Source organism: Mustela nigripes, chromosome 5, assembly GCF_022355385.1.
Source record: "Mustela nigripes isolate SB6536 chromosome 5, MUSNIG.SB6536, whole genome shotgun sequence".
In the NCBI taxonomy this organism is placed as follows: domain Eukaryota; kingdom Metazoa; phylum Chordata; class Mammalia; order Carnivora; family Mustelidae; genus Mustela; species Mustela nigripes.
In genome coordinates, this window is record NC_081561.1 from 19,032,766 (window position 1) to 19,057,079 (window position 24,314).

Genomic DNA, 24,314 nt, shown 5'->3' on the forward strand with positions numbered 1-24,314 from the left:
GAACCTTGTCCTTACTCCCAGCCCGCAGCGAGGAGGAAAGGGTCAAAGACGGAGCCTTCCACTCTGCTCACAATGCCAGGAAAACCGAGAATGATGTGCCCAAAAAGCCCACCTCTGAAGATGTCCTCATCTTCAGAGGTGTGGTCCAAGAACAAAGCCAACGAAAGAAAAAAACCACACGGATTCTAGTGGCCTAAAAGCTATGTGCCATGGCCGTTCTTCTTAAAAGTAGTTGGATTAGAAATGTTTTAAAAGGGACCACAGAGAATGTTTGCAATATTCAAAATCTAAATACAGGTGCTTCCCGTCTGTACTCTTGACTCAAGAAAGTGGTCCGTGAAACGAGAGAAAATGACATGTGTAGTTTCTAGTTGAGAGTACAGGAATGTAAACAACAGGAAGATTTTCCTGGCTCTTTTACAGATTTCTGCATGTCATGCTTTGAACCTTTACAACTGTCAAGAAAGTGGGTATCTGTACAAAGACAGGAAAAAAATTCTAAGACGCAGAACGTCCAGGAACCTGCTGGACCTGGGATGCCCTGAGCGTTTTCCCTTGGACACTCTGAGGAAGAGCTCCCAGGGATACCACTGAAAGCAAACCATTTGCTTTATTCACCGTGGGAGCTTAATTCAAAAGTGTAATAGACTCACCTCGATTTTCCAGATGTTTAGGTTAGAGAGCAGATCCCAACAGAAAGTGCCATCTTTATCCACTCCGCTGAACCCAAAGCCAGCTGCGTTATTCACTGCATCAGCTATGGTTTTTAAAACAACACATTCAGATATGGAACAAAAGTCACATTGCTGCTTTAAGAGATATTAAATGTTTGTCTAGCTTTCAGATTGAGAAATAGGCAGTAGTTTCTCCTTGGAAAAGAAACCAAAACAATTGAAAAGACTGGTACCATTATAAATCCCAGAAACCTTTTGCGCTCTTTGGTGGCCTTAATTTTTATTCATTCATTTGTATTCATTCACTAGCATTTAGTGTGCGCCTGCTTAGTAAGAAGGCAAGAGAGCCTCCTACAACGCAAAATGAAAATAAAAGAAAAATGAATCAGAACAAAGCAACAGGAGTTAGTGGCCCACTTGATGTAAGGGGAGATGTCTAAGCTCAGAAGCAGAGGCCAGAAGAAACAGGGAACTGAGGGGACTTGGACAGGTCCAAGAGCTGTCATTAAACATGGCATGAAATGAATGGCACAGCATTAAGTCAAGAGGAGAACCAGCTCTGAAAGTGAAACTGGAGCTTGCTCTGGACGTATTAAGCATGACATGCCAGTAGGTATTAGCCGGGGCTGCCAAGATACAGTTAGAAAAGCTTAGAGCACAAGACAAAGAGCAGAGCTAGAGATGTGAATTCGGGGCCAGCCACTATGGAGACCACACGTGGACCCAATTACCAAAGCATCCTACCCACACTCAGTTTGAGAAAGCTCCTGTTTCCATCTTTATTCCACTTCACAGAACTATAAGAAAATGTCCCCCTGCCATGAGTATAATGTTTCTAATTCCTTAATTATGCAATGTTGTAATCAAATAGAGATCTGATGAAATCAACATACTTTTATTATGAAGACCAAAAGGCTAATTGTCTCTTTTCACTTAGTTCGTTAATTGTTAGAATATTTTATTTAAAAAATCAACTTCAACACCCCCCAAAACCAAGTAATCTAATTAAAAAATGGGGCAGAAGATGTGAGCAAACTTTTCTCCAAAAAGGACATCCAGATGGCAAACAGACACATGAAAAGATGCTCGACATCACTCAGTGTCAGGAAACTGCAAGTCAAAACAACAATGAAATGTCACCTCACACCTGTCAGAATGGCTAAAAAAATACAAGCAGCAACAAGTGTTGGCAAGGGTGCGGAGAAAAAGGAAGCTTCTCGAACTGTGGGTGGGAACACAAACTGGTGCAGTCACCGTGGAAAACAGTATGGAGGTTCCTCAAAAAATAAAAATAGAGCTACCCTATGATCCAGTAATCACACTATTGGGTATTTGCCCCCAAAATACAAAAATACTAAGAGCTACATGCACCCCTATGTTTATAGCAGCATTATTTACAATAGCCTAACTGTGGAATCAGCCCAAGTGTCCACTGATGGAAGAGGGGAAGAAGAAGGAATATTACTCAGCCATAAGAACAATGAAATCTTGCCACTTGCAATAACATGGATGGGTCTTGAGGATTATAATCCTAAGTGAAACAAATCAGAAAGACAAATACCATGGATCTTAATCCTATGTGGAATTCAAGAAACAAGACAAACATAGGAAAAGAGAGACAAACCAAGAAACAAACTCTGAACTACAGAGAACAAATGGATGGTTCCCAGAAGGCAGATGGGGTGGGGGATGGGAGAAACAGGGGATGGGCACTAAGGCATGCCCTGGTCATCATGAGTGCCAGGTGACACACGGAGGTGTTGGATTACTATATGGCATACCTAAACGAATAACACTCTATGCTAACTACACTGGAATTAAAATAAAAAATAAGTAAGCTAAGTCACAGCACTGTAAGGTCTTAGATCTGGGGAGATCTCGGAGAACTCTTTCTTGAGGCTCTATTCATTCTTTCCCAATGAAGTTCAAGTCCAGCTCCAGAGTGACTTCTGAAGGGTTATTCTAAAGAAAAACGACGTGTTCTATGTTTGTCTCCTTCATTTTGGCACAGTTGGTGACTGCACACTGCTTATCTTATGCTTGGCTTGGAGATCATCTGGTTTCCTCCAGAAGGAAGGATGAGAAGTCCTGAGAGCCACTAAGTCGTTCTCCCAAGCCGCCTGGATGGAACCCAGTAGAAAAAGAAAAGAACAACGAAGCAGGGCTGTGCCCGTTGAGGAACGAAGTTTTAAATGTGTGGTTAGAAATGGTGAGTGACAAGATGAGCTGAACCAAGAGAAGAAGAGCCCCTTTGGGGTCTGTGCTGGAGCCGAAAACCAGGGCTGGCGGACGGTACGGGACCAGCAGCCCTTCAAGTCCTCCTCCTGCCTCTGGCCTCGCCCAACACCTGGAACTATCACCTCTCTTTGGGGGGCCTACGACCTTTCCGAGGACTTTACAAAAGCTCCCAGGGGTGAGAAGATGCTGGCTGAGAGGTGGGCTCTAGGGGCAGAGCCCCTGGCTTCTGTGTCTTTACAGAGCGAACATTTGGCCTCAAGAGAGCCATCTGTCCTCTAGAAGCCCATTCCCTTGGGAAGAAAATGGATGTTAGAGTGGTACCTGTCTTAAAGCCTCGTTGCAAGAGTTAAAGAAGTAATGAAGGGGACTCGGAGTGCAGAGCCCAAGTCAGCCCTCCAGAAACGTTCACTGCTGCTCCCCACCGACCCATCTTGCCAAGACTCAGTGAGGCCACCATTCAGATCACTCAGGTGGTAAACAGTGCCAGGCTCTGAATGCTAGAAAGGATTCTGATCCCGCCCCACCCCCCGAGGGGCTAGGAAATGTGTTTGCTGGGAATCGTGCACTCCACCACCGTTTATCCAAGACGTGGTTCTTGTCTCTGAGCGGTTAGAGGTTCTAAGTTCACCAGCCCCAAACTGGCTTTACTTGTATCGTCTACTGTATTATTACAGATAAATTAACTTGGACGCCCGTATTGTGGAGGTTGCGATCCTTCCTTGGAACACAGCCTGGGCTGAAGCGGAGTCTCACTAATTAGTACTAATTAGGGAAAAACAACCAGAATGGTACACTAAGCCCAAAGAAAATTGCCTTCATTATTTCAATATAAACAGTAACGAGAACGAGCCTAACACGGTGCAGCTCAGCCGAGATTCAAGAAGGGGCCAGCTTTAAGGATTAAATTCATAATCACGTATAATGAGTACATCAATTATATGCAAATGATGTTTTAAGGAGCTGGATAAAACAATTATTCGCTTAAGCGGTTTAAATAGTCCCTGTTAGGCTAGTCACTGCTTCCTTATTCATAAATAATACAAAGGTTAATTTCAGACCAGCCCATGCAAGCTAAACCATAACAAAGTTCGAACTGAGGCCACACAAATTTATGAAGTATTTCTCCTGAGGCTTACCATCCCCCCTCCAAAAAAAAGTTAAAGGGAAGGGGGTATGGAAAAGAGCCAAGCCCACGGAGAAAGCTCCCCACAGAAAAGGATTCTCCCAGAATCTGGGGCGCTCCCAAAAAGCCAGAACAATGCCAGATGCCCCCTGTTGCCTAGAACCCCCTCCCCCTCCTCCTCCCCATCCCCACCGGCATAACCCACCTCGCATTAGACTTTCCCTAGGAAGCCACACAGGGCCTTGCCTTCCTCCTAAAGCAGGAGCTGATTTAGTCCAGAAGCCAGCCCTTAAGCCCTAGGATACAGAATATGGGCATGGGAAAGAGAGGGAGGGGAGAGAAAAGGAAGGGTGAGTGAAGACGTAGGAGGTAGCAAAGAGAGTGAGCTGTTCTCTCTTCCTCTCTCTCTCTCTCATTCACAACCACACACACTCAGGTTAGAGCAAAGTGGAAACATTAAGTATTTCACACAGGAAACTAAGCCTCGTGCTCCAAGCAGGGTTCCAACCATAGTAAGGATCGTGCTTACCTACAGAAGAAATTATCATTCTTAAGTCATAAAGCAGGTGCACCAAGAGGAATAAGGCTTTTGAAGCCTTATTCCAACCAGTCTATATTCACCATCCCCCCCACCCCCGATTGCTGGCCTGGGGACAGCTCCTCACGTTACCGCCTGGTCTGTACACCGGTCTCTGGGCCCGCAGACTGTTTTAACAATCTGATGGCAGACAAGAGGGCTTACCTTCGCATTCCCCCGCCACAGAACCCGGTACGTGACAAAAAACCCTCTGAACTGAACCAAAGGGGACAAACAAACAAAACTTCCCCCGCTGCAGATGTGTTAAAACCCTCAGTTCCATCTTTCTGGCCAAGTGCCCCCAAAACACTGCATTGGACTGAACTTCTCCCTGAACATTTCGACCTTTAAAAACCATTTAGACCAGGACTTGGTGAGAGAAAGGAATGAGGAGTTATCTTTTTTTTTTTTTTTTTTAAATAGGTATAGCTCCTATTGGGGGGGATGGGAAATTTCGTTCTGGAGATGGACAGTGCGGATGGTCACACAACACTGGGAATGAACTTCATGCCGCCAAGTCGTAGACTAGAGAGGATTAAAATAAATTCTGTGTTCTATCGTATCGCAATAAAAAAGTAAAAATTTGGTAGCTACTTGCTTTAAATTGGGGATTAAAAACTTGGATCATGAAAATGAGAGAAAAGGAACTCAATTAAGTGCTACGCCTTCACTCAGGAAGCATGGGCTGAGCACTAGGCACGGAATTTAATCATCTGTTTGACTTAATAAACCAATTCAGGGCTCCCTGACATCAAGCCCCAGGTCACCTTTGGCTAAGAACTTAAATTTCCATTCCTGAACTGCCGTGCCTTATCACAAACCCTCACCGTTCCCGGCAAGTAAACAGGAGGACTTACTGCTCACTCCAGCAAAGCTTTCAACTTTTCCAGTTTAAAATTGTTTGTAAGGAAAGAGAGAAAAGCAAATCAAAGTCGAACTTTCTATCTTAAAAAAAAAAAAAAAAGAAGTCACCTGAAGTCAGTTTCTAAGGCATAAAGCTGAACCAACAATTTTTTTTTTTAACCACCAATTTCTTAAAAAGAAAATGTGACCTAAGTCAGCACGTGTGTTAGTACGTTGAAAGCATATCCCCTCTATTATGCACAACCCAGAAAAATGACCAGATGGTCGGATCATTCTGGAATCTTCCCTTCTAACTTTCCACTGTATGACTGGGAAGCTCTGACTGGTGGGGGGCGCTTCCAAGTTTGGACATCTGCTAATAACAGAGTCGAAGTGACCGCCAGGATGGCTCTGCTCTTATCTCGGGTCATTGAGTTTATGGATCGCGGGACACAGGAGTGCTTTGGTGGGAAGTATAAAACGATACTGGCTGAGCGGCCTCCACCATGTACTGAACTTTTTTTGATGAGATGATCCAAAATGCTGTTCTGGGAAGGCTGTCCCAGGAGTCTCACTTTTCCCTTATTCACTCGGGGTGGTTCCAGCAGACGTACCTAATGTCCAGGCAAAGTAATACTTGGGCTTCGAAGCTTGCATGACAATATATAAGTAGCACAGTCGAGTCAGGAAGTTTGCTTTATGAACAAACCAGTCATCGGTCAGGCAGGTGATGGGGAAGGACTTCGTGAGAGTCAAAAACAGGAGGAGAGACACCAAGGTCATGCACAACTTGCGTATCACAGCTCTCTGAAAATGTGGAAAAAAATCCGTGTAACCAGGCAGGACTCCGGTATGAGGAAAACAATTGCAGCAAGGGCACGTTAGGGACAAGCTGCTCCAATAGCTGCCTTGGTAATATTCCTTACGAGGAGCGGCAACATTCTTAGGACACAGACTGGATCCTGAGCACAGGAGCTAAATGCAAATTAAGTTTATACCTCTGACACTTGAAGTCTGAATGTATCTAAAATTGAAGGATACTATTACCAGCACATTCTATCAACAAGAGGAAGGTAGGTTGTTTTTGGTGTTTTTTTTTTTTTTTTTTTTAAGATTTATTTATTTGAGAGACAGCATGAGCGGTAGGAGGGTGAGGGGCAGAGGGAGAAGAAGCAGACTCCCCACTGAGCAGGGAGCCCAACATGGGGCTCGATCCCAGGACCCTGGGATCATGAGCTAAGCTGGAGGCAGATGCTTAACGGATTGAACCACCAGGGCGGCCCGAAAAGGAAGGTAGTTTAATTACCCAAAACATAAGAGAGAGAGCATTACAGGGTGGCAATCTTCCATCGGAAAGAAATAACCATTTGACTTCCACTTCTGTCACCAGCAGAGTCAAGGACATGGGTCTGAATCACCATAAGGAGACAGAGGCTTAGCTAGGAAGGATTCCGTGCAAGTTCTGAAATGCCTGAGCCGGGACATGAGCAGGAGATGGAAAGCTTCAAAAAGCCTTCCAGGATAGTTTACATGTAGTCTGCTCTAGCATTAAGATGTGCTGGCATTTTAAATGCCTCTGGACCGGGGCGCCTGGGTGGCTCAGTGGGTTAAAGCCTCTGCCTTCGGCTCAGGTCATGATCCCAGAGTCCTGGGATCGAGCCCCACGTCGGGCTCTCTGCTTCGCAAGGAGCCTGCTTCCTCCTCTCTCTCTGCCTGCCTCTCTGCCTTCTTGTGATTTCTGTCTGTCAAATAAATAAATAAAATCTTAAAAAAAAAAAATGCCTCTGGACCAAGTGATTTTGCCCAATTTCCCCAACATTTCAGGGAATGTCATTTAATAACAATAGAACTATAGTTCCCAACTTTATAAAAACAGGTCACTTTCTGGGACGCCTAGTGGCTCAGTCAGTAAAGCACCCAACCCTTGATGTTGGGTCAGGTCGTGATCTCATGAGATCAAGCCGAGGGTCAGGCTCTGCGCCTAGCACCAAGTTGGCTTAAGATTCTCTCCCTCCCCCTCTGCCCCTCCCCCCCAATCATGTTTGCAGTCTCTCCTTTACTCTCTCAGATAAATAAATCTTTTTTTTTTTTTAAGCCACATTTTCTTGTAATACGGGGATAGCAGTAGCACCTCCTGAGAGCAGCGTGAGGTTCAGGTGAATGAGTATCTGCAAGAACAGAACAAGAACCGCATCGGGCTCTCAGTCGAGTGCTCACCGTGCTTGGTTGGCCGCGATGGCTGACTACACGCTGGGGAGGTACCACCTGGGAGCGCCAGGCACCTCCCACTAATGTGTCTTTACCTAAAATAATACCTGACCACGTCCCTCTCTCTGTGCAAGAAAATGCCAAGCATCTCCCCGGGGAGTGATATTAAGACTCCGTGATCACACACTCAGCAACATGAGAGCACTACCATGGTAGATTCTGCCAAGAAACACCTGTGAGTACTTCGATGCCCCATGGCCATGGCAACCTCACTCCCACACTGTTTCAGTAACACAGAAAGAGCTGAGACCGTTGACAACCTATACACTGCGGGAGACCCGACCGTGTCAAAACTACCTGAAAATTCACGCTTAGTAAGTCACTTAAATTTTCAAAGAGTAATTTTGCCTAGATGTTAACAGTTACAAAATATTTAACTTTAACTCAATTATCCTGACTCTCCTTTTTCCAATTTTCCCTCTTCCTTCAACTAATCACAAACTTCCCTTAAATATGGGATATTGGATCTGAATAAAGTTAGCGTATTTATGACGTTCAACACATTATCCTTATGATAACTAATTTGAAATCAATAAAATTCGGGTTAAAATTTTTAAAATTTCCAAAAACCATCTTAAACTCTCGAAGTCAGTAAAACTAGTCTTTAAGAGCATGCCAACATAAAACTGGTTTCCCACATAAGAAGCAAGCTCCGCAATTAAAAAAAAAAATCAATCACATTTATTCTGGTTACCACTCCTTCCCCACCCCCCTTTGATGACATTCTCCTTTGGCTGGATATGAATTTCTATTCATAAAGGCCAAAAAAAAAAAACCTCATAAATCCAAATGTGTTAACTAGCCCAGTGCTGAGCACACTGTAAGCATTAAATATTGGCTAGCTGACCTAGTGGATAGATTGCTTTAATATTTCCAGCCCATGAGCTCGGCTGTGAGGCAAAGGTGGGGTGGGGAGTTCCTGGCCAAGCTTTCTGGTAAACTGTTTGGCTTTTTAATTAGAACAATTACTAGTGAGAGTCAGCACTGGCAACAGAGCTCTGTTTTTCCGGAGCTCTGGGTAAATAATTAGCAGTAGCCACTTACAGTGGGAGAAGGCTCGGGCAGGCTGTGGAAACCTCTCTGCTTCCAGTTCACCTCCAGCAACTTCGTGTGTATGTGTCTCCCTTCAATAAAGGCTATATAGTCCTTGAAATTGTTGCAAGGGCCAGCTATGACACTCATGAAGTTGAGAAGGTAGCTTAAATATTCCAAGAAAGAGGGTTTTACTCTGTGAAAATAAAGTTAAAAAAAAAAAAAAAAGTTGAAAAGCCTTCAGTCTCGGATTTTTCTTTAAGATCCGCAGGAAAGCCAGTCCTAAACACAGGCATGTTCTGGAGACGATGAAACAACACGTGGTCTTTCTTTGTCCGGGTTCTCTAAAAATCCCCCTAAGCTAGAGACCTTGCAGAAAGGAGCCGGTGGGTGGCTCAGAGAAGGCGTGGGGCTCCGTGGCGCCCTCTGCTGGCCGACGGCGGCTATAGACACGGAGGGCGAGGTCCAGGGTCATTCTGAGGCTGGGAAGTGCTGGTTCTCAGCAGCCCTAACTGTCAGCAGGAGAGAATGAAGGTAATAAACATGAGGCAGGGTGGGAACCTGACCTAATGTGAGCTGATCCAGATGCTGTGAAACGGGAAAACTCCCTCCCAACTGCCAAAATAAACACAAAAGCAAACCATGGGTGGAACCAGTTTCCATTTGAAGAGGACACACAAAACTACCACTAGAGCAGTCTCGTGTCTGCTCCGGCATCCGGGCACGAGGTCGCCAACCACACAAGGCACAAGTAGTAGCAGGGAAAAATTCTACAGAGACCAGCTCTAGCTGGTGTTTTAATCGCATTTAAAGGGGCAGGATAGTATTGTGGGGCAAATTTCCCCCAAATGCCATTGCTAACCAGTCACTGGAATTGTGCCCTACATTTACTCCCCCAAAACACTGAGCAAAGAATCTGATTCATTTGTCTCTTGCACTGAGTCTCCATGGCTTCCGAGTCTCAATCCCTTAATGTGAAAACGAGGCACTCAATCTCTGTACCACTCAGGACCCTCTCTTCCTCACCCCTGACTACCTCCTGGAATTCTCCGATAGGAACCCTCCACCGTGGCTGCCTGTCCTTCCCCGATGTGCTACCTCACGAGCCACTTCCATTCCCATCAATGCTATCCCTCCTCCCTCACAGCCTCTCTTCCTCTCCAACATCCACACCAGCCACAGTCTGCCTTCAGCCTGCTTCCTGCCTCCTGTCTCCTACTCCAGCCCTACTTCCTAGCTGCTTTCACAGCGGCATTTAATCATACTGATGCGCACAGATAACTGTTTCTTGAGGACCCTCAGACACATGCCCAATAAAAATAACTCTGTAATAGACTTAACAACAGCAGTGAAGACGAATCTTGCAAAACTAACAAAATTACAGACCTGTCTACTCTCTGTCCCAGCATCCTGCTTCTGGGACTCTATCCCTCCACTATACACAAACCTATTTAAAATGACTTGGGAACAGGGTTTGAAAAGCCATAGATTGGCAGATAACCCAAGTATCCATCAACAGCTTCATTAACAAGCAATAATACATCCATATAGCAGAGTTAGTCCACATTAAAAAATGAGGAGGGTTTCTAGACGCTGATATACAAAGGGCTCGAGAACATACTGTTACACTTACTTTACAGCAAGTCGATGTTGCTCAGCAGAAAGGTCTTCAGCTCTTCGACCTAATCCTATAAAAAAGAAAAATGTAGCAATACGATGTTTGAAGTAGAAAATTCCAGAAGAGGCTTATATAAGTCATTTGGAAAAAAAGTGATTTATGTCACATTTCATTTATTTCATGAATCATAAAATCATTTTTTTTCCCCTAATGCTCTGGAATAGTTAGCCACAAGCGCACGTGTGAGGGGGAAAGTCTGCAGGTTCTCGTGAAGAGGGGTGAAAGCAGGGCTTACTCCTATTTAAACTGCACGGTAGGACATAGATCCCAGAGAACTCCCCACATCTCCTCTGCTCCTTACCAAAGTGCATTATGCTACAGGAGAGGGAAAGAGAGAGAGAGAGAGAGAGAGAGAGAGAGAGACCTGACTTTGCAGCCTGCACCAGCTCAAAGACCTCCCTGATTATGCCAGCAGCAGACACCTGCTACCAGCTGAAAGCATGGGTTTGGAATGGGGAAAGGAACAGGGGACTTTCCTCTTCTAAAAAAACAGGAAATGTGATCTTGAATACAGGGAAAGTCCAAGACTTATGAGGTGATTCTTCTTCTTTTAAAATTCGTCCATGCCAGGAAAAAACAAACAAACCCAAATCACCTTTGCACTTCTCATAAAATTTATATGTTAACTTATAATTGCAGAAACTGAAGTGTCATCTAATAAGCTATGAACACTGGACTACAAAGCTGTACATCCAGCTAAGACCGATGATGGTCGCCAATCATAAAGGCATTTCAGAAATATGCATACAGGAAGACTGGGTTTCTGGAATTTGCTTGTTCCCACTACTCACAAGAAAAAAAGAAATAGCAAATAAACATCTTGCTGCACATAAGGGTTTTTTCAGAAAATCGGGTAAACTGAGAATGCTTTAAAAAGTAAATTCAGGCAAAAAGCCTATTTCAAAAAAAAAAAGGCAGTGTTAAAAAAAAATCACACTTACTTTCTAAGATGTCAACAATACATCTCTAGCAAATCTAGAACTTAAATTGATTTTAGCTGTGAGTGAGTCTATCACCACTACCAACTAGACTTTTAGGTACAAAAACATTTAGCAGCACATCCCAGTTGCCTTGGGCGTTCCCAGTTTGGGCTCTGAAAGTCTCATGCCCTGGGAAACTGCTCAGTTCTAGACAAAACAGGACAGTCAGTCACCCTAGAAAGACTCTGTCCTTGGTATAAACTTAACCAGTTCTCTACAGAACAACAAAATCGCCAAGTATGAACGGGGAACATCTGAGGTCAAAATGAAATTAAATCAGCTTTAAAGAAAAATGAGACTAGCTAAGAGAGATTATAAATCTTCTCAACCTGTTCACACGTAAAGGAGCTTCAGCGGTCTGAAAGCATTTACCGGAGTGGTACAAATCCGTAGATATCCTCCTACTAATTGTACGTGACACCTCTTACGCCCACATTGAAATCCTCCAACCCGGCTGAACGTGCTGTCCCCCTTCCCTGTTTTCATCGTGTAATTCACACTTTCTGGTCATTTTCAGAAAGGGCAGGAGGAAGGACATGTTCAGTTTTATACGAACAGAAGATTCTTCCTTCTCCCGAGCAGAAGGGTCAGGCTAATCTCATCAGATAATTTTCCAAGCCAAACAAAACAAAAACACTAAACAAAACTAGCATTAAAAAAGAAAAAAAAGTTAACCAGCCAATACTATCCTTTATTATCTTGTGAGCTTCTCAGATTAAACCAAAGAAAAACGATGCCGTTTCTTCTCCAGGGATTTGGAAGCGAAGGGCAGAGAGCGCCATAAATTTAAAACATTATAAAGGTAAACAGAAAACCAGCTGTTCTCGGTATAAACACTTCAGCCAATTTAGATTACAGAACTAATAGATGGGAAAGGAAAGAGCATGATTAGAGAAGCTTGCAGATTTTTGACAAGTTATAGAAGATCTGCCAGCCCTTGGCTTAATTCTGGACTATGAGGTATAGTCTAAACGAAGAGCTCTGAATGTCGGGCTCACTCTCAGAACCAAAAGGAGAGTTGTTTTTCTCACCATCATGAACTTGGAATGCCAAGGTCGTGATCTTCTGTGTGACAATCATCAGAGGCCTAAAAGGAAGACAGAAGAAAATGGATCGGCAGAAGGACCACTAGAAGAAACATTTATTCTATTTCTCTGCGTGGTAGTTGTTCATCTCGAAGGCTCTTCAATAACGTGCAAAAAAAAAACCCCAAAAAACAAAAAATGGAATTTAAAAGTTCCCTTCCAAATCATTTTAGATAAGTAGATATAACAACACTGAATGAGAGGACACCAGAGAGCCCCTGTTGCACAGTCACTCCGTGTGTGAGTTCCAGGACCAGCACCGTGAGCATCTTCTGGGGCTCATTAAAAGTGCAGACGCTCCATTCCAGAACCAGAAAAACGAGGACCTGCATTTTAACAAGACCTCCAGGGAAACTCAGACTCGCATTGAAGTATGAGCAGCCCCCGTCTGGGGGGTACCTCATTCGGCGCTGTGGCTCCACCTGGATGAGGTCCATATTCTGGCTTTTTCACCCTAATATGTTCTAACCTGTGTTATTCTGTTGAAGGCAATTCTTCCAAGCACACAGGGTAAGATACTTCTGTAAAATGCAGTCACCTGTCCATAAACTGTTTAGCGACAAAAAATAAGACTGATTCTCATTTGAAAAAAGAAATAAAATAAAAACTAAGAAGTGGCACCCATGCCAACAAGAACGCCAATTCAACAGAGGCAAGAATAGCTTTTTTAAAAATAAAGATTTTTATGTATTTATTGGAGATACAGAGGCAGAGATAGTGAGAGAGAGCAGGAGCAGGGAAGAGAGGGAGAAGCAGGCTCCCCACTGAGCAAGGAGCCCAAGGTGGGATTCGATCCCAGGACCTTGTGATCATGACCTTAGCTGAAGGAAGGCGCATAACCCACTGAGCCATCCAGAAGCCCATAGTGATGGCATAACTAGATAGCTACATAAAAAGAATGAAAAAATTATTTTAAAATGTACCAAAGATCTAAGTGTAAGAGCTAAAACTATAAAACTCGTAGAAGAAAACACAGGCATAAGTCATAAACTTAGATGTGTAATGGTTTCTTTTTTAAAGATTTTATTTATTTATTTGACAGACAGAGATCACAAGCAGGCAGAGAGGCAGGCAGAGAGAGAGGGGGAAGCAGGCTCCCTGCTGAGCAGAGAGCCCGATGCGGGGCTCGATCCCAGGACCCTGAGATCATGACCTGAGCTGAAGGCAGAGGCTTAACCCACTGAGCCACCCAGGTGCCCTGGTGTTAATGGTTTCTTAAATATAACACCAAAAGTACAGGTAACAAAAGAAAAATGTAGATTGAATGAATATCATTAAAACTTAATTCTGTGCTTCAAATGACACACACCATCAAGAAAGTGAAAAGACACTTCATAGAATGTGTGACTATATGTGCAACTCATACGTCCGATACGGGACTCGGTACTAGAATAGATAAAGAACTCTTACAGTTCACTAAGAATAAGACAATAACTCAATTTAAAAATGGCCAAAGGATCTGAATGGACATTTCTCTGAAAAAAAGATATACAAATGGTAAATTAGCAGATGAAAAGATGCTCAACAATAATCAGTCATCAGAAAAATGGAAACCAAATCATAAAGCATTTCACAAGAACAAGGATGACCAGAATCCCAAGGGTAACAAGTGCTGGTCAGGAGGTGGAGAACTGGAACCCTCAGACTTTGCTGGTGGGAACATTAAAAGGTACAGCCACTTCAGAAAGTCTGACAGTTTTTTTCTTTTTTTAAAGATTTTATTTATTTGCCAGAGAGAGGAGACACAGCAAGAGAGAGAACATAAGCAGGGGGAGTGGGAGAGGGAGAAGCAGGCTTCCCTCTGAGCAAGGAGCCCGACGTGGGGCTTGATCCCAGGATCCTGGGATCATGACCCAAGCCAAAGGCAGACACCTAACAACTGAGCCACCCAGGCGTCCCAGCCTGGCAGTTTCTTAAAAGGTTAAGCACAAAGTGCTTGTATAAGCAAGCCTGTATAAGCAAGCAATTCCGCTCCTAGATATATACTCATGAGAAATAAAAATCTATCTACACAAAAACTTGTACACACCTCTTCAGGGCAACATTATTCGTAACAGCCCAAAGGAAATAACCCCAATGCCTACCAACCGATGAAGGGATAAATGAAGTGTGGTAGGTCTATAAATAGAACATTATTCAGCAATAAACACAGTCACGTACCGACCGGTGCTATCATTTGGATGGACCTAGAAACCATCAGGCTACGTGAAAGAAGACAGACATAAAAGTCTATGTTGTAGGATTCCATTGATATGAAATAGCAGAATAGATACATCCATGGAGAAAGGAACAGGTGACTGGCTGCCTGAGGCTGGAGGAATTGGGAGGAAATGAGGCTTGATGGTTAATGCACACAGGTTTCTCTGGGGGGTGATGAAAATATTGTATTAATTACGCTAATGGTTGCACCTGTAAATCCACTCTGCAAATATGCTCAAAACCACTGCGTTGCCTTCTCCAGATAGGTGAACTGTAGGATAAGTGAATCATATCTCGACAAAGCTGCAGTTTTTATAAACGGCATCTGTTTTTAATCGTCCACCTCCATTTAGTACCCTTAATAGTTCCATTCTTGCCCAACCAGACAAGACCAAACCCCACTGCTCGACCATAACGTCCTTCAATCCTTCTTAGTCTAGCCTGGTTTTCTGATACACACTGTTGAGGCTTCCTATTGAATTTGCTGTCTCTGACCCCTCTGGGCTGATGGCCCATTTATGTAGATGGTGAGAAAAGCAGCCGTGGGATGAGCCCGGGACGCCGCACTCCCCGTGAGCTCAGGCCAAGTGTGTGGGAGCATGGGATGGGGCACAGACCATTTTAGGCCATGTTGGATGTGACAACTGCACTCTACCTCTTGCCTGTGAGTCCTTTTTCCTCCTTAATTCTTCCCCTTCTAGTTCCCATTTTCCATCTCTATAAAATAACATGCATGTGGGGCACCTGGGTGGCTCAGTCAGTGAAGCATCCCACTCTTGGTTTCAGCTCAGCTTATGATCTCAGGGTCGTGAGATCGAGCCCAGCAAGAGCTCCACACTAAGCGTAGAGTCTGCTTGCGATTCTCTCCCTCCCTAACTGCCCCTCCCCTGGCTCATGCACATTCTCTCTCTTTCAAATAAATAAAATCTTAAAAAATAATAAAATAATCATGTAACATGTTTAAACTATCAATATAAACGAATAAACTATTTTAAAATACCAACAAATTCCTTTTGAAATCTAAACACTCATGCCCAACTTTGTATCTTATTGGCAAAAGCCCAACAGCCACTTTTTGAAACAAGGTTCCTAATATCCCACAGGATGCTAGCAGAAGAGAAAGGGAGTCTGACTGCAGACAGATGGGAAGGACTGCCATGCTCTACCAGGACTGGTGTGGCAAAATCAGGCACCATCCAGCTCATTCGAGCACAGGCAGACACGTTCATTGCTCACACTGATTGTGACTGTGCTCCTGTAGACTGAAAAAAATAACTGTTCCTCCAGAGCACTGAGGTTTGGGTCTTAGAATAAGAGCTACAGGGAAGCTTTCTACAACAACGTGGACTTACAGACCAAAACAATTTTGCATCTCACCTTCCTGATGCCCCAACAAGACTTTGACTCAAAATGTACAACAGATGCCAAGAGCTATTTTTTGTTGTTGTTGTTGTTTTGCTTTTTTGAAAGGGGTTCACTCTAAGTGTCACATTCAAGGTAGTTTCCAAACATGACTTTCAAAACACAATGTTTCTTTCCAAAGCTTTTTTTAAGCTTTTTTAATTTTTCCCTGCAAGATCAAAGGTCCTAGAAATCAGTAATAGGACCTAAGCCCCCCAGCTTCCCTTACACAAAGTCCAATACAACATTTTTACAAATTTGAGGCCCACATCCTGGTGACTATGCAATGTGCAAACCAAGTTAAGTTCCTGCTTTCCATTTAATTCATAACTTCAGTTTTTTTAAAGGGTCTAAAAAAATAGATACATCAAAAAAAGAAAATGTTACAGAATTAGCCTACGTTTCTGTCTTTATAAAAATATAACGTTTGTTTTCCTCTATATGGCATTACATTTCATGTATTTCATATTAAGGCTCATGTTCAAAAATGCATCAAGTGGTCTCATATATGCAACGGCCTTGAGCAGAAGTCACTGGAATCTATGGGTTCTGGGGGCGGGGGCATCAACAATTAGCTCCTGCGGATTCGATCTCCAACTTCATGCTGGGGCCACACCCCCTCGAGCTGCACCAGCCAATGGCAGCGCGTGGCAGTCACTGCACTCGCTGAACTTGTTTTAGACCTGCAGTGCCTTCCTTCCTTCCCTCCCTCCTACTCTCATCTCGTGGGTCAGATATGCATTTTAATCTGCTGCCTGTTCCGGCCTCTCCAGCTCCCCTCACAGGCATTTCACATGACAAATCTCTTACTCCTGTTCCCATCTTAGCATCTGCTCCTCAGAGAACCTGGACGACTACAACACATAATATGGAATTTCCAGATCATGGTCAATAAATAATTATTTATGGGGTGCCTGGGTAGCTCGGTGGGTTAAAGCCTCTGCCTTTGGCTCAGGTCATGATTCCAGAGTTCTGAGATGGAGCTGAGCCTCGGGCTCTCTGCTCAGCAGGGAGCCTGCTTCCTCCTCTCTCTGCCTACCTGTGATTTCTGTCAAATAAATAAATAAAATCTTTTAGAAAATAATTATAATGATTATTATTCAATATGAAGTCTGCACTATTGGGTCTAGGTAAAATCTTGTATTGTCATTATTTGGGGGGTTGCGGGGTTGGGGGTTGTCCCTTCTGGAGAGAAAAAGAAGCTGTGGACCAAATAGAATTCCTGGTCATCTAGACGACTTTCAACAGTATATTGCTTCTGTTTTAAACATCTTAAGCAGTTTCAAGCAACTTAAGAAACAACTCACATGTGTGTTCATGGGTTTATTAAACACAACACACTAATAACCAGTGAAAAAACAGATCTAAAACCTGCAAACTGGAACTAGAACCTGTTCACCAAGAGGAGATGGAGTTAGCATCCTCCGACCTACTCACTCTTCTGCGGGAGTAAGAAGTGCCATATGCTCCTCCTCAGAAGACTTCCTCTCGCCACATTTTTCATTGATCAATTTACTTACACTTATGAGTAGATCAGATGCCAAATTTAGAACGCCCAAGTTATGAGACTTGAGAGTCAAATCCAAAAAGCTACTGACTTAAAAGATGAAACTCAAATACCATCCATGTTGTATTTCAGTCAAAACCTAAAATAATCCGAGACGTGTTTGACGGTTTATGATTAGAATTCAAGCTAACTACTGCAAAGCTGCAAAACCCAGCACACACAAGCACATACTACAGGAGGGACACAAAAAGGCTCCTTGGTGTAGCCAAAGAACTTCCTCTGAAAAATGAGGCCTTAATACTCAGATTTTGCACCCTCTGGGAAGCATGCCTTGTCCATGGATTTGTACACACTCACTAGTAGTAGGCGCTGCACTTGAATCCATGGGAACCATCTGACCAGTCTGACATCAAGGTTTGAGTCCAACCTGGTTGAGGTGGGGCCATTTCTCTTGTCTTACAAAATGGTTCCAATGGTTAAGGGGGGAAAAAAAAAAGATAATCAGATCGACTTCTGAGGAAGACAGGATAGTAGGAGGATCCCAAGCTCACCTTGTCCCATAGATACAGCTAGAAAAGAGCCACTTCCATGTAAATAACTCAAAAAAATGACCTGAAAACTGGCAGAACAGACTCTTCCACTAAACACAGAGAAGAGGCCACACGGAAAAGAGTAGGAAAGGTGGAGACCTGGTTGGGAACCAAACTGCTTGTAGGAGGGAGGGACACTGCAAGCATGGACAGGAGCAGACCCCATACCAGACACCCCACGTACTGGGGACCCACACTGGGAAAATGAACCCCCATCACCATTTGGCTTTGAAAACCACAGGGACTTAACTTTGCCAGTTCTTATGACCAGCAGGGCTTAACATCTAGAACCTTGAAAATCAGCAGACTCAGCTCTCAGATGGCTGGACGGTGATAGGAAACGGAGTCCTGGGCCCTAAAGAGACAGCAGAGCAAACAGCCCTGCTGAGATAGAGAAGCAGCAGTTTGAAAAAATACCTGGAAGATACTGCGGTATATAGAAGCTTTATTTGCAAAGCTCAGAATGCGTGCTTGAGGGCCAGGGAAGCTTTAGGAATCTTCTCCAAAAACAAAAAGCGCCACTTCTCTCCCCCACACCAATGCCTAAATAGGACACCCACAGAAACCAGCTCAAACTCTCTCCAACGAGCTTGCTAACACCGCACAACACCCACTCTCCTGCCCCATCTGATCTGCCCTTGGCAGGAGTCCATTCAGAAAGCACCACAAGCTGGCATTGTGCAAGCAGCCTCAACAGGGACCAACACCACTCCAAGTGATTCCTGCCTTGGGGAGAGGGAACAATAACCACACACAGCAGTTAGACTGTGACCCCACAGTGGACTGGGGCAGGCATCTGGTCTGACTGACGGCCCCACCCACCAACTAGAGCCCGTCAGCAAACAAACAGGAAGAGTACCCTTCAGTTCAATGTGACCACAGCTCTGGAAAATAGCTAGTCTGAGCCAGCTCAAGCCCAAGGCAGCCCAACTGGCCCATTAGCAACAGAGGACTCAAATCCTGCCCACAATAGGCATCGAGAGCCATTGCAGACAACTGAACTGAAGGCACATGGAGCTCAGCCACAATGGTAGGGCACACTCAACACATAGGAAACCACCATGAAGCATCAGGTCCTGGTGAACAAGGGACATTGCTCTGCAGGGCACCACAGGACCTCTTCTTCGTAAGGCCAGTACTGTCAGGAGTAGAAGACAGAGCTGACTTTCCTAACACAGAGAAACAGACACACAGATTTGGACAAAATGAGGAGACAAAAGACTATGTCCCAAATGAAAGAACGAGACAAAATGAGAGCAAGAGACCTAAATGATAGAGAGATAAGGAATATGCCTGAAAGATCATTTAAAGTAATGGTCATAAATGTAGTCAACTGGAGTATCTCGGTGAGACGTTCAAGAGAGATAAAAGAGTTTCAAAAGAGATAAAAACATAAGAATGAACCAGTCAGAGATCAAGAACTCAATAACTAAAATTTAAAACATACAGGAGGGAATAAATGGTAGACTAGAGAAAGCCCAAGAACGGATCAGCAACTGGTAGGACAGGGTAATGGAAAGCAGTCAAGCTGAACAAAGAAAAGAAAAAAGAATAATAAAAAATTAGAGATTTTAAGGGAACTCATCAGTGACACCATAAAATGTAACAACATATACATTGGGTCCCAGAAGAAGAAAGAGAAATGGGGGCAAAATTTATTTCAAGAAATAATAGGTGAAAACTTCCCTAGTCAGGGAAAGGAGACAGAAATCCAAATCCAGAAGGCACAGAGAGCATCCCTTCCCCCCAAAAAATGACCCAAGGAAGTCCACACCAAGACACAAGAAATGAAAATGGCAAAATGTAGTGATAAAGAGAAAAAATTGTAAACAGCAAGAGAAAAAAAACTGATTACATACGAAGGAAATTCATAAGGCTCTCAGCTGATATTTCAACAGAATTTTTGGAGGCCGAATGGGAAAAGTAGGATATTTTCCAGTGCTGAAAGGAAAAAATCTGCAGCCAAAAATACTCTGTCCAGCAAGGCTATCATTCAGAATAGAAAGAGAGATGATGAATTTCCCAGATAAGATGGACACAATTGACAAACCTTTAGCCAGACTCCTAGGAAAAAAAAAAAAAGGAAGCAAGAGAGAGAACTCAAATAAAATTCAGAAATGAAACAGGAGAAAGAACAACAAAAACCACAGAAATACAAAGGACTATAAGAGAATATTAGGAAAATTATATGTCAACAAAATGGACAACTTGGAAGAAATGGATAAAATCCTGGAAGTATATAACCTCCCAAAAGTCAATCAGGAAGAAAGAGAAAATTTGAACAGACCAATGACCAGTAAATGAAATTGAATTTAAGGGTCCAGGATCAGACAACTTCATGGGTGAATTCTACTAAACACTTAAAAAAGCCTCAATACCTAGTCTTCTTAAATAATACCCCCACCAAAAAAAAAAAAAAAAGGAAGAAAAAAAAGAGGAAGGAAAACTTCCAAATTTATTCTATGAGACCTGCGTTACCCTGATACCTAAATCAGATAAAACCATTACAAAGCAGAACAAAAGAAACTACCAAAAAAAAAAAAAAAGAGAGAGAGAATTGCAGCCAATATCTGATGAACACAGATGCAAAAATCCTCCACAAAATATTAGCAAACCAATTCCAACAATACATTTTAAAAAATCATTCAACACAATGAAATGGCGATTCAATCAAATGGCATTTATTGGAATATTCACCAACCCATCGATGCGATACCTCACATCAATAAGAGAAAGGATAAAAACCATGGATCATTTCAAGATGCAGAAAAAACATGGATATTGTATCCATTCATGATAAAAACTCTCAACAAAGTAGGCTAAGAGGGAATATACCTTAACATAATAAAGGCTGTATATTTAAAAAAAAAAAAAAACCCACAGCAAATATCATACTCCATTGTGAAAACTGAGAGCTCTCCCCCTGAGATCGGGAACAAGACAAAGATGTACACTCTCCTTTTTATCCAACATATTACTAAAGGTCCTAGCCACAGAAATCAGACAAGAAAAAGGAATAAAGGTCATTTAAATTGGTAATGAAGAAGCAAAACTTTCACATTTGCATATGACATGATGCCATATATAGAAAACCTCTTGAACTGATAAGGGGATTCAGTAAGATCACAGGATACAAAATCAATGCCCAGAAATCCATTGCATTTCTATACACTTATAAGGAAGTAGCAAAAAGAGAAATTAAGAAAATAATCCCATTTACAACTGCACCAAAAAGAATAAAATACCTAGGAAGAAACCTAACCAAGGAGATAAAAGAGGTACAGACTGTAAACCAAAAATCACTGATGAAGAAATTGAAAATGACACAAATGGAAAAATATTCCATGCTCATGGATTGGAAGAATATTGTTAAAATGTCTACACCATCCAATGTAATGTACAGGTCTAATGCACTCCCCATCAAAACACCAATAGTTTTTACGAAACTAGGACAAATAATCCTATAATTTGTGCAAAACCACAAAAGACTTCAAATAGCCAAAGAATAACAACAAAATCAACCCATCAAATAATATACTTGGTAGAACTCAAACTCATGTCCTTGGAATTAAATTCCAAGTGACGGTGCTAGTTATCAAAAAGCCAGCGGAAGCCTGAATAATAAGCACGAAATAAGCAAATCCTGAAATCTTCCTGCAAAGAATCACTTCTCTGCCCCTGTGACAGAACCCAATTATTCACACCTACTGGGTTGGTCAGAGGGAAGGGTCAAGATATCATAAACCAAGAGAAGAAAACACGTTTCCATGGACAAACAGGCAAATGATCATGTCCCACCAGCAAGGGGCACAGGCAAGAGATATTTCTATGATGCTCCAATAAGGTAACAGGGAACACAGAGGGCTATTGTTCCACTCCTCGAGGCCATAGTTCACCATAATACACACTGGTAATACACTTGCAAATATATTTCAATAATACTTGGGATTTCTTATTATAATCATATGAAAAAAGCAATTATTAAAATCACCAATAAAACCCCCCAACAGAACCACACTGTCTTAGCATTTTGAATAGCCCTTTCCAGCCTCTCCTATGCATTCCACATTCATTAAAAAAAGGGGGGGGGGGTCTTAAGTCATGTATTAGCTCTGCAGTTTTGATTTTCCATTTTACTGTAAGCATTTTTCCATGTCACTAAACATCCTCTGAAGACATCAATTTCATACCATAATTTGATCATTCACCTCTTTTGGACCATTTAGGATGCTCCCAGTTTTTCACTACTATTGACAATAGTAGAACACACTTACGAATAAATTTGATTTCCTGAAGGTAATTCAATCCCTAGGAAAATTCCTAGGGATAGAATATGACTTTTTAAAGATTTTTATTTATTTATTTGAGAGAGAGAGCGAGCAAGCACAAGGACCAGTCGGGGGAGGGGCAGAGGATCGCAAGCAGAATCCCTCTGAGCGCAGAACCCCAAGCAGGGCTCGATCCCACGACCCTGCGATCGCCATCTGAGTCGAGATCAAGAGTCAGGTACTTAACGGACTGAGCCACCCAGCTGCCCCTAGAATATGACTTTTTAAAAGAAAAAAATTCCGGCTTGAAATTTTATGGCGAAGTTGCCTTCCAGAAGGGTAGAACCAATTTATACCAGCGCTCGTTTCAGACTGTGTTTTTTGAAAACACAGAGGCAACCCCAGTTGCGAATGTGGTAGGAGAACAATGATCTGCCTGAATCTGGCCCAGCCAGCAACAAGGAAATAAAGGTTCTCCCTGCTGCTTCCTCAGAAAGCTCAATTTGTACTTTTCTGTGAGCAAAAAAGAATTTGTTCCTGATCATCACAAACTTAGAAGGACTAGAGTACCAGCTTTATCACAAGCAAGTGTTGAGCCTGCCCCAGGAGAACAGTAAATGTTCTGGTATTTTTAATAGCTTGCACTCACAGAGAAACCACAAAGGACATCCCCCGCTGCATGTCTTGATGGAAACTGCATTAGCGTCGATAATAAAACTGTATCTTCTGTGCTATCCTCACTATTAATGCCAGTCCAGCCCAAGGAAACTTGATGACTTTCACAATGATAAATAAAATTTCAAGGCCCAGAATAATCTAAAGCACCGGTTTATGGGTTCCCCCAAATTAAAGACATATATATGTTGTTGGACACAAACGCTGACCTCATCTCGTCCCATTCAATTCCTGTCTGGGCTCTTATTCTAAAGACATTACATAAAGGATGCAAAGCATCAGGACTTGGATGCGTGCTCCAGAGAGAACAGCTCTCTCGTCAGGCTGCTCTAAGACACCAGAATATTCGGCTGCAGAACACTACTTTATTCCTCCCCAAGATAAGGCTTTAAAACTGAAATAAATGCCACTGTGAATACGAATTCCATTCTGAAGGGGAACTGCTGGCTGTTTGCAGGCTCATCCTTAAAACACACATTGGTCAGTAACCTCTAACTGACCGCTTGAGATTTAAAACATCTTTTAAGTTTCAGGTTGGTTATTTCCAAGAAGGTGATTTACGAATGAGACATTTGTGCATTTGTGGTGGGTGGGAGAGAATAATGCTGCTTAACAATGTTCTATAGGGGCACCTGGGTGGCTCAGTGGGTTAGAGCCTCTGCCTTCGGCTCAGGTCATGACCCCAAGGTCCTGGGATCAAGCCCCGTATCGGGCTCTCTGCTCAGCGGGGAGCCTGCTTCCCTTCCTCTCTGCCTCCCTCTCTGCCTACTTGGGATCTCTGTCAGATAAATAAATAAGATCTTAAAAAAAAAAAAAAAAAAGAATGTTCTATAATTTTAAAAAAGAAGAAGAAGAAAACACACCCAAGAACCAAACAGCCGGGGCACTAAGAACTAAAACCTACAGGTAATAGACACAGCTTCTTTGTATCTTTTCCCACAGTGTCTTTTCCAGTTCAAACATTCTATGTGGTTTGTTTTGGGTTTTTTTAAGATTGTATTTATTTAGGCAGAGAAAGCATGGGGCGGGAGGAAGGGCAGAGTGAGAAGGAGAAAGAATCTCCCGCAGACTTTGAGCTGAGCTTGGAGCTCCCCCATGTAGGGTTCCATCTCAGGACCCTGAAATCGTGACCTGAGCTAAGATCAGGAGTCAAATGCTAAACGGACTGAACCCCCC

The 24,314-nt window shown here is 43.0% G+C and overlaps 1 protein-coding gene across 1 annotated transcript in view; it reads right to left on the reverse strand.

The window, feature by feature from the left end:
- Window positions 1–24,314, reverse strand: part of MBOAT1 (membrane bound O-acyltransferase domain containing 1) — a 109,965-nt gene that overhangs the window by 16,771 nt on the left and 68,880 nt on the right. The window contains exons 5-9 of the mRNA XM_059399526.1: window positions 12,445–12,500; window positions 10,389–10,443; window positions 8,768–8,951; window positions 6,070–6,262; window positions 654–757 (exon numbers count right to left, since the gene is read on the reverse strand). Of these exons, the coding sequence (XP_059255509.1) occupies window positions 654–757; window positions 6,070–6,262; window positions 8,768–8,951; window positions 10,389–10,443; window positions 12,445–12,500 (592 nt within the window). The remainder of the gene's footprint in view (window positions 1–653; window positions 758–6,069; window positions 6,263–8,767; window positions 8,952–10,388; window positions 10,444–12,444; window positions 12,501–24,314) is intronic.